The 10,483-nt window shown below is 47.8% G+C and overlaps 1 protein-coding gene across 1 annotated transcript in view; it reads left to right on the top strand.

Moving 5' to 3' along the window:
* LOC123481670 (kalirin-like) overlaps positions 1-10,176 on the top strand; it is an 18,847-nt gene extending 8,671 nt beyond the window's left edge. Inside the window, exons 7-15 of the mRNA XM_045206406.1 lie at positions 965-992; positions 1,525-1,687; positions 2,446-2,567; positions 2,755-2,886; positions 3,400-3,564; positions 4,595-4,673; positions 4,859-5,059; positions 8,133-8,271; positions 9,108-10,176. Of these exons, the coding sequence (XP_045062341.1) occupies positions 965-992; positions 1,525-1,687; positions 2,446-2,567; positions 2,755-2,886; positions 3,400-3,564; positions 4,595-4,673; positions 4,859-5,059; positions 8,133-8,271; positions 9,108-9,653 (1,575 nt within the window). The 3' untranslated portion in view covers positions 9,654-10,176. The remainder of the gene's footprint in view (positions 1-964; positions 993-1,524; positions 1,688-2,445; positions 2,568-2,754; positions 2,887-3,399; positions 3,565-4,594; positions 4,674-4,858; positions 5,060-8,132; positions 8,272-9,107) is intronic.
* Positions 10,177-10,483: the final 307 nt, after the last annotated feature.

Raw genomic sequence — 10,483 nt, 5'->3', positions numbered from 1 at the left:
TTCTCACATGCATCATTGTAACTCCTGTACAGCCTGTGGACCCCAGGAAAAGTAGCTGCTGCATGTGCAACAGCTAATGGGGATCCTTATAAACTAAACAAGCCCCCCCCTTCAAAGCTTGCACGGTCCTGTGTGGCTCAGTTGGTAGAGCATGGCGCTTGCAACACTAGGATTGTGGGTTCGATTCCTGCAGAGGCCACCCATGTGAAAATGTATGCACGCACTACTGTAAGTTACTTTGAATGAAAGTGTCTGCTAAATGCCATATATTATGATAAATTAAATTGCTCTAGTTCCTCAGTTCCAATTCCTGGTCATTGTAATTGAAAAGCATCCTCCTGTTAGCTTTGACAGACTTGACCTCTCAGCAGGCTTGTTAGTCTGTTGTAAAGATGTTCACCCTTTTTGATTGCAAAACAATACATTTATTCCTATAACTATGTTATTAAATCCCTAAAGGGGTCTTGGCAAGTTTAGCTAGCTGCTCTATGTGCTACTTGTCTGATCTCAAGCGTCCACATTTTCTCTTCTTGTGTAGCCGTGTGGTTTCCATGGACCATTACCGCAACCTAGTGTTCCTACATTGAAATACATCTCTCCCAGGGATGGTTAGGTTTGTTAATGTGACAAAGCCTCTCACACAAACCCCCGTAAGCATGCCACTACTCCTGACATCTCTTCTTTTGGATCCCCTGGTGATTGCGCCTTGTTATGCATTTTTTTCAAAGATTTTTAAAGGCATGATATGCCTAAATGTCACAAATATATGTGGGGTACGATGCCCTAGTACAGTAGCCCTCTATTGCAAATAATTTGTAAATGGTAGGACACAAATATGAGTGACACAGAACTCTGAGGTATGTATATATGTATTTTCCTTTTGAATTAGCAAAACAGTTCATAATTCAAACAAGAACATTATAGTTCATTCATATTGCCTAACAGCCATGCCTTATCTTTGCAGATAATGAATCCCAATTTTATACAAGAAGGTAAGATGAACTATCAGAACATAAACACTTACATTTAAATGCTTAAGAGTGAAATCAATAATCATTTAATTACTGATATGTCATGCATCCTTCTGAGGCTGGTTGCGTCTCATGGCACCCTATTCCCTAATAGTGCACTACTTTTGACCTTAGCCCTATGGGCCCTGGTCTACAGTAGTGCATTATATAGGGTGCCATTTAGGACGTAGCGTATATTTAAGCAATAATGCACGAGGGGATGTGGTATATGGCCAATATACCATGGCTAAGGGCTGTTCTTATGCATGACGCAACGCAGAGAGCCTGGATTCAGCCCTTAGCCATGGTATATTGGACATATACCACAAACCCCCGAAGTGCCTCATTGCTATTATAAACTGGTCACCGACATAAAAATTAATGTTTTGTCATGCCCGTGGTATACCACGGCTTTCAGCCAATCAGCATTCAGGGCTGCAACCACCCAGTTTATAATTGCTGTTAGAATCATGTGGTGTGGTTAGCTGACACTGCTGTGTGTTAATGTATTTAGTGGCTCCAGAGTTCCTGATCCCACTAGCTGATGTAACGTGTGCTTTTGGGGAGACGGTGGTCCTATGCTGCAAAGTGTGTGGACGTCCCAAACCCAACATCACTCTGAAAGGACCCGATCAGAACCCGGTTGTCAACAACAGCAGGTTCACTATAAACATTAGGTAAAGGAACTATAAGGTTTCTGGTTAGAATATGGTCTTGATGATCACAAGAAAATCAGACGTTGGATGCCGCCAGTGGGGGCCAGCCGAGGAAGACATCAGAGGACCGGCTCATAGTAATGGCTGAAATATAAGAAATGGAACGGCATGGAAACCATAAGTGTTTGAAACCGTTTCATTTATTCCATTCCAGCCAGTACTATGAGCCGGTCCTCTGATGTCTTCCTCCGCTGGCCCTCACTGGTGGGCATCCAACATCTGATTCTGACTAATAAATGGAAGTACATACCCAAATTCCTCTAACCTAGTAAGAGCAGGAAGTAAGATGAAAGAAACGTCTCTGGCAGGACAGTTAGACATCTCCAGAGATACTTACACTATTATCTCCCTATTGGATGAATAAAACATTCGGACATAATTGCTTAAAGGTAATGTCTGTGGCCTAATCCCATGGTAAATCCATTGTCTGCATCCCAAATAGTTCCATTCCCAATATAGTCCACTACTTTTGACCAGTAGTGCACTACAGGGCTCTGGTCAAAAGTAGTGCACTATATACAGTGTGTGTAAGAAATAGGGTGCCATTTGTGACGCATCCCTAGGTAGACTAAACATGTTGCTGGAGGAATAACATGAACTTTAGATGGAGCTCAGTAAAAGGTATGATCAGCAAAAGCAGAAACCAATGTAGCATATTTATTTTCTGGTGAGAAAGGTCATGTTCTATTCTTGGCAACCAATCACACCCTTGTCTCCAGGGATACGGGCGACATTCTGCTGAAGATCTGTAACCTGATGCCCCAGGACACTGGCATCTACACCTGTGTGGCCATCAATGACCATGGCACTGCCTCCTCCTCCGCCTCCATCAAAGTACAAGGTGAGACCAGGGGATATGGATCATGGATGGGGGTGGGGTTTCGAGAGGCTCTTCATTAGCTTGGTCAAGCAGACTGACCACTGCACTCACATTTTGGATTGCGAGCTATCATGAGATCAGGCTCCTTTCACAAGGCTAGCTCTCCATGGCCATTTAAGACTGATATTGGGCTCATGTCTGTTTTCAGGTATTCCAGCGGCACCTGCGAGGCCGGTGGCCCAGGAGGCCAGTAGCAATGCAGTGATTGTCCACTGGCTCCCCCCAGCCAGCTCAGCTAACTGTGCTGTGTCCAGCTACACAGTGGAGTACAGGCAGGAAGGTACAGTAGGTCCATCTCTCTTCTGGCTCCGGGGTACAGATCTAGGATCAGCCTCCCCAAATCTTAACCTTAAAGCTGCAATATAAAAATGTTTGGGCAAACCGTGTGTTAGATCTGTCATTCTCATTGAAAGCAAGTCTAAGAAGTAGTAGATCTGTTCTATGTGTGCTATTTCTATGCTTCTCGTTCTGAAAATACAATATTTTGGGGATATGGAAAATATATTTCACAGCATTTTAGATGGTACAATGATTCTCTACACTATACTTCCTTGTTTTGTCACATAAACTGAAATTAGGCTAACTATTAGAATTTTAGAAACCAGGAAATGGCGGAGTGATTTCTCCATAGTGTATCTATAACCATTAGTGGGGAAAATGCTAAACTGAACCAAGATCAACATCTAGGAGCAACTTCACCTTCCACCTCTCTTCCGCTTTACAAATCATAAGCTACAGACAGTCACCTGTGACCTTTGAACTATGACCTAACCTCTCGTCCTCTTCTCTGCAGACTCCCTGGTGTGGCAGCAGTCGGTGGTCTCCACTGTAGATGTGTGTGTGAAAATTGAAGATCTCATTCCTGGGGGGCACTACCAGTTCCGGGTCAGTGCCAGTAACCCCTGGGGTATCAGTCCGCCCAGCGAGCCCTCCAACATGGTGACCCTGCCCAGCGGGAGTGAGTCAAACCCTCCATCTTCACACTACAAGCAGGGAGGGCCAAAACAAACAAATAGAATAGAAAAAAAATTGAAAAATAGAATAGAAAAAAGGAGGAACGAGAAAGAAAAATAAAGCTTTGTTATTTTGTATCTCATATCTCAGACTGGCCAATAAAAAGAAAATATTAAAATGGGCAGTCTGAGATAAGGCTTTTTCTTTGCAACTCTGCCTAGAAGGTCAGCATCCCGGAGTCGCCTCTTCACTGTTGACGTTGAGACTGGTGTTTTGCGGGTACTATTTAATGAAGCTGCCAGTTGAGGACCTGTGAGGTGCTTGTTTCTCAAACTAGACACTCTAATGTATTTGTCCTCTTGCTCAGTTGTGCACCGGTGCCTCCCACTCCTCTTTCTACTCTGGTTAGAGCCAGTTTGTGCTGTTCTGTGAAGGGAGTAGTACAAAGCGTTGTACGAGATCTTCAGTTTCTTGGCAATTTCTCGCATGGAATAGCCTTCATTTCTCAGAACAAGAATAGACTGACGAGTTTCAGAAGAAAGTTATTTGTTTCTGGCCATTTTGAGCCTGTAACCGAACCCACAATTGCTGATGCTCCAGATACTCAACTAGTCTCAAGAAGGCCAGTTTTATTGCTTCTTTAATCAGCACAACAGTTTTCAGCTGTGCTAAAATAATTGCAAAAGGGTTTTCTAATGATCAATTAGCCTTTTAAAATGATACACTTGGATTAGCAAACACAATGTGCCATTGGAACACAGGACTGATGGTTGCTGATAATGGGCCTCTGTACGCCTATGTAGATGTTCCATTAGAAATCAGCCATTTCCAGCTACAATAGCCATTTACAACATGAACAATGTCTACACTATATTTCTGATCAATTTGATGTTATTTTAATGGACAAAAAAAATGATTTTCTTTCGAAAACAAGGACATTTCTAAGTGACGCCAACTTTTGAACGGTAGTGTATGTAGCTACAATGTAAATATTGACTAATCAAATATTCCATTTGTTTTCTTTCTATTCTAAGTTTCCACATTTGATGGAACTGGCATTCAGTGGAAAGACAACTTTGAATCGACTTTTACAGAAATTTGTGAGATCGGACGGTAAATTGCACACCCCACCAGTTTTAAAGTAGCCTACCATAATTGTTTTAAATTAGAAGTCTTTTATTGGGATTTTTCACACAAATGTCATACAAATTCTCATAAAGGCTAACTGTAGCAGTTGAATAGGTACAACAATGACATTTTTTATGTGTTACAACTAATCTCCTACTCCTCTCCTACAGGGGCCGATTCTCTGTAGTGAGAAAGTGTCTGAACAAGGCTAGTAAGAAGGAGGTGGCTGTGAAGTATGTCACTAAGAAGATGCAGAAGAAGGAGCAGGTGGCCCATGAGGCGGACATCTTATGCCACGTCCAGCATTCTCAGCTGGTGGCTCTGACTGACACCTATGAGTCCCCCACCTCCCTTATGCTGGTCTTCGAGCTGTAAGTGTCACGCCCTGACTCTGAGGACTTGTATTTGTTGAGTCAGGGTGTGTATTTTCTGTGTTGTGTTTGCTATGTTGTTTTCTATGTTTTAGATCTAGAATGTGTAGATCTATGTTGGCCGGGGTGGTTCCCAATCAGAGACAGCTGTAGCTCGTTGTCTCTGATTGGGGACCGTACTTAGGCAGCCTTTTGGCACCTGTTAGTTGTGGGATCTTGTTCCGTGTTTTGGTATGTTAGTGTGCTACCTTGGACTTCACGTTTCGTTTGTTGTTTTTGTCGTGTGTTTATTTGTTTAATAAACATGTATGCTTATCACGCTGCGCCTTGGTCCGTCTCGTCCGTAAATGATCGTGACAGAAGATCCCATCAAAATAGGACCAAGCAGCGTGTTCAGGAGCAAACGCCGGGAATTAAACAGGAGGTTACGTTAGTAGATGTCCTCCTCGGTTGGGGGAGAATCATGCAGGAGGAGGCCGTCCGTTACCGGAGGGCGATGAATGAGGATGCCCAGGTAGGAGAGGAGAAACGGCGCCAACAGTGCCGACGACGGAGACCCGAGAGGCAACCCCAAGAAAATGTTTGGGGGGGGCACACGGTGTGGACGACGAGGCAGCAGGAGGCAGCGACAAGGCGAATCTGCAGGTTAGGAGAGGAGGCCACCAGGTTACGGGGGCTATTGGTCCAGAGGGAGCAGGAGTTATTTGGTCAGAGGGAGGAGCTACAGGAGGCGATAAGGGAGAAGGAGAGTGTAGAGGCACGGCGAGAGGAGCTGGTTAGGCAGCAGAAGGAGCGGGGGTTTATAAGGGAACCCAGTCCCGCTCCTCGCACCAAGCAAGTGGTGCGTGTCGCCAGTCCGGTCCGGCCCATTCCTGATCCCCGCACTAAGCCAGTGGTGCGTGTTCCCAGTACGGCCCCGCCCATTCCTGCATCTCCCCGCACAAGGCCAGTGGTGTGTGTTCCCAGTACGGTCCGGCCCGTTCCTGCTCCGCACTCAGCCAGTGGTGCGTGTTCCCAGTACGGCCCGACCCGTTCCTGCTCCCCGCACTAAGCCAGTGGTGCGTGTTCCCAGTACGGTCCGGCCCGTTCCTGCTCCCCGCACTAAGCCAGTGGTGTGTGTTCCCAGTACGGTCCGGCTCGTTCCTGCTCCCCGCACTAAGCCAGTGGTGTGTGTTCCCAGTACGGTCCGGCTCGTTCCTGCTCCCCGCACTAAGCCAGTGGTGCGCGTCGCCAGCCCGGCCCGGCCTGTTCCTGCCCCTCGCACCAAACCTGTGGTGCGCGTCGCCAGCCCGGCCCGGCCTGTTCCTGCCCCTCGCACCAAACCAGTGGTGCGCGTCGCCAGCCTGGCCCGGCCTGTTCCTGCCCCTCGCACCAAACCAGTGGTGCGCGTCGCCAGCCCGGCCCGGCCTGTTCCTGTCCCTCGCACCAAACCAGTGGTGCGGCGTCGCCAGCCCGGCCCGGCCTGTTCCTGCCCCTCGCACCAAACCAGTGGTGCGCGTCGTCAGCCCGGCCCGGCCTGTTCCTGTCCCTCGCACCAAGCCAGTGGTGCGCGTCCCCAGCCCAGCCCGGCCTGTTCCTGTCCCTCGCACCAAGGCAATGGTGCGCGTCGCCAGCCCGGTCCGGCCTGTTCCTGCTCCCCGCACCCAGCCAGTGGTGCGCGTCGTCAGCCCGGTCCGGCCCGTTCCTGCTCCCCGCACCAAGCCAGTGGTGCATGTGTCCAGTCCGGCACGGCCCGTGCCTGTTCCACCTGTGCCTGGTCCGGCACCGGTCAGCTGTTCCACTCTGGAGCCAGAGCAATCCGCTCCACCGGGGTCCAGTCCAGCTCCGGTCAGCGGCTCCACTCCGGAGCCAGAGCAATCCGCTCCACCGGGGTCCGGTCCAGCTCCGGTCAGCTGCTCCACTCCGGAGCCAGAGCAATCCGCTCCACCGGTGCCTGATCCAGCTCGTCAGCGGCTCCACTCCGAGCCAGAGCAGTTCGATCCACCGTCGTCGGGTCCAGCTCCAGTCAGCGGTTCCAGTCCAGACCCAGACGTCAGCCCCTCTCCAGGTTCGAGGTCTCCCACACCAGGGTCCAGACAGGGCTTGGTACGTCGTGGGAGGAAGGAGAGGGGAAGCAGCGCGCCGAGGTCCAGACCAGACCAGGGGCACAACAGGGAGGTGGAGAGTAAGTGGTGGTGTCACACCCGGAGCCGGATCCGCCTCCGAGGCGGAATGCCCACCTGGCCCCTACCCTGTTATGTTTATGTGGCGCGGTCGGAGTCCGCACCTTTGGGGGGGAGGGGGGGGTATTGTCACGCCCTGACTCTGAGGACTTGTATTTGTTGAGTCAGGGTGTGTATTTTCTGTGTTGTGTTTGCTATGTTGTTTTCTATGTTTTAGATCTAGAATGTGTAGATCTATGTTGGCCGGGGTGGTTCCCAATCAGAGACAGCTGTAGCTCGTTGTCTCTGATTGGGGACCATACTTAGGCAGCCTTTTGGCACCTGTTAGTTGTGGGATCTTGTTCCGTGTTTTGGTATGTTAGTGTGCTACCTTGGACTTCACGTTTCGTTTGTTGTTTTTGTCGTGTGTTTATTCGTTTAATAAACATGTATGCTTATCACGCTGCGCCTTGGTCCGTCTCGTCCGTAAACGAGCGTGACAGTAAGGAACATTCTGCTGTGGACTTGGGCTGATTCTCAATTCATCTTTCCTCAATTCCTCGCATCCTCTCTCCTCGCCTCCTTCTCAAAATACTTTGGAGAACCAGGTCTGGGTGGAGGGTCTTTTGACCTTGTCTTCCAATACGATTTAGAAAGAGGGATGTATTATTGTTTTTGCTTTTTGCCAACTCCTATCTGCTTGTGGCATGACAATCATAGAGTTGGACCCACGCTAGGGATTATAGCCTTCACTTGGCATTGTTAGTGAACTCAGTCATTGTCTGCTTCCCAAATGGCACCCTATTCCCATAGTACACTACTTTTGACCAGAGAAAGTAGTGCATTATATAGGGAACAGGGTGCCATTTGGGACAGACACATAGTGTCTTAGAGTGTGGTCTGAATTAATGTTTGTCTCGTGTTGTTTCCAGGCTGGAGGGCGGGAGGCTGCTGGACTACCTGGTGGCCCATGATGAGCTGATGGAGGAGAAGGTGGCCTTCTTTGTGAAGGACACCTTAGAGGCATTGCAGCACCTCCACACCTGCAAAGTGGTACATCTAGACCTAAAGGTAAACACAAAGCACACATCCGTACCACTGCTAAGGACATATGGTGCATATACAATGTTATTAAAGTGACATTACACTTTCAAATTTGACAAATGTTTTCAGACCAAGAAAATTGTATAATTTCAAGATGAAACCATGTCCCACGAAACCGGTTGAGTAGATCTAACTATACACTGAGTGTACAAAACATTAGGAAAACCTGCTCTTTCCATGACATAGACTGACCAGGTGAATTTAGGTGAAAGCTTTGATTTCTTATTGATGCCACCTGTTAAATCCACTTCAATCAGTATAGATGAAGGGGAGGAGACAGGTTAAAGAAAGATTTTTAAGCCTTGAGACAATTGAGACACGGATTGTGTGTGTGTACCATTGAGGGTGAATGGGCAACACAAAATATTTAAGTGCCTTTGAACGGGGTATGGTAGTAGGTGCCAGGTGCACCGGTTTGAGTGTGTCAAGAACTGCAATGCTGCTGGGTTTTTCATGCTCAACAGTTTCCAGTGTTTATCAAGAATGGTCCACCACCCGACGGACATCCAGCCATCTTGACACAACTGTGGGAAGCATTGGAGTCAACATGGGCCAGCATCCCTGTGGAAGGCTTTCGACACCTGCCCCAACGAATTGAGTCTCTTCTGAGGGCAAAAGGGGGTGCAACTCAATATTATGAAGATATTCCTCATATTTTGTACACTCAGTGTATGCCTCCACCCCAAATTAATGGAAATTAGGACACTTTTGAGGTCTGAAAACATATGACAAACTTTCAGTGAAATGTCCCTGATCTTGGTTAAATCCATTTACAAATGTGTTCCTCTCTTGTGTGTCCTTAGCCTGAGAACCTCCTGGTGGATCTCCACGTGCCTGTTCCCTGCATTAAGCTCATAGACTTTGGCGATGCGGTCCAGGTGTCTGGCCACCGTTATGTCCACCTGCTCCTGGGAAACCCAGAGTTTGCTGCTCCGGAGCTGATCCAGGGCACCCCGGTGTCGCTGAGCACGGACGTGTGGAGCGCCGGCGTCCTGGCCTACGTCATGCTGAGCGGCGTCTCGCCCTTCCTGGACGAGAGCCTGGAGGAAACGTGCGTCAACATCTGCAAGCTGGACTTCTGCTTCCCCGAGGACTACTTCCAGGGAGTGAGCCAGGCGGCCCGGGACTTCATCAACTCTACCCTGCAGCAGGACCCCCGGAAGAGGCCCAGTGCCACCACCTGTCTCCAGCACCCCTGGGTGGGCGCCCACAGTGGAGACTACTCCAAGAACCCACTGGACACTGGTCGCCTGGCCTCCTTCATCGACAGACGGAGGCAGCTGCATGACGTGCGCCCCGTCACCAACATCAAGGGACTGGTGACTAGTAGCATGGGACACACCCTATGACTGTAACACACAGGTGGGATGAAAACCAACTGTTAGCAGTACTACAGGACTCTGCCATTGAAACATGGCTCCCCATGAAAACGTAACTCTGGACAGTGGATAATAACTTGTCAACAAACATGTTATGTGGATAGCGTGTCTGTGTTCAAAATGCCAGTAGACAAGACATTGGCATTTGATTCATTGAGATGTTTCAGAGCTGTAGTATGAAGCACTACTACTCTTGTTGTGTCCATCTATTGTAAATGCCAACATTTCTAAATATCATCCTTGGAAATTATAACTATCAGATAAAGATCTATGAGAGGTAGTATAACTGTTGAATGTAATTTATTGTAGAACGGGGTTAACCCTTGAGTAAGTGCTATTGTATGTGAAGAAATATTCAGCATTGGTCCCTTAGAGCAGTGGTTCCCAAACTGTGGGGTCGGCAAGGGGGGATTTCTTTAGGAACTCAGTCCGGCTTTAAACTTACTCTTGAAAGTTGTAATAGTAGAATGCACAAGGTGCAATTTCGAAATTGGGTAGTGCATCATCAGTTCCTCTTGTCATGTTAGTCATTGCATACCTTAGAGAGCTATTTATAACTTGTCAGAAATGTCCAGATCAACTAGCCCATGTCAGCTAACGTTTGTTTATTTAGGTGTTTTAGCCCATAGATATTGTTGTAATTTTTTTGTCACTCAAATATCATGAATACACATTAGACATGGCAAAATGTATAGAATTGCAAGAAAAGTAACTTTAAAACTGCAACATTTTCTTTGCACCCCATGACAGAATTTGTAGAATTGCAGGAAATAAGCTTTAAACCTGCAAAATGCTCTCTA

Source organism: Coregonus clupeaformis, chromosome 23 (assembly GCF_020615455.1).
Source record: "Coregonus clupeaformis isolate EN_2021a chromosome 23, ASM2061545v1, whole genome shotgun sequence".
NCBI classification, from domain to species: Eukaryota; Metazoa; Chordata; class Actinopteri; order Salmoniformes; family Salmonidae; genus Coregonus; species Coregonus clupeaformis.
This window is presented reverse-complemented; position numbering and strand designations above follow the sequence as displayed.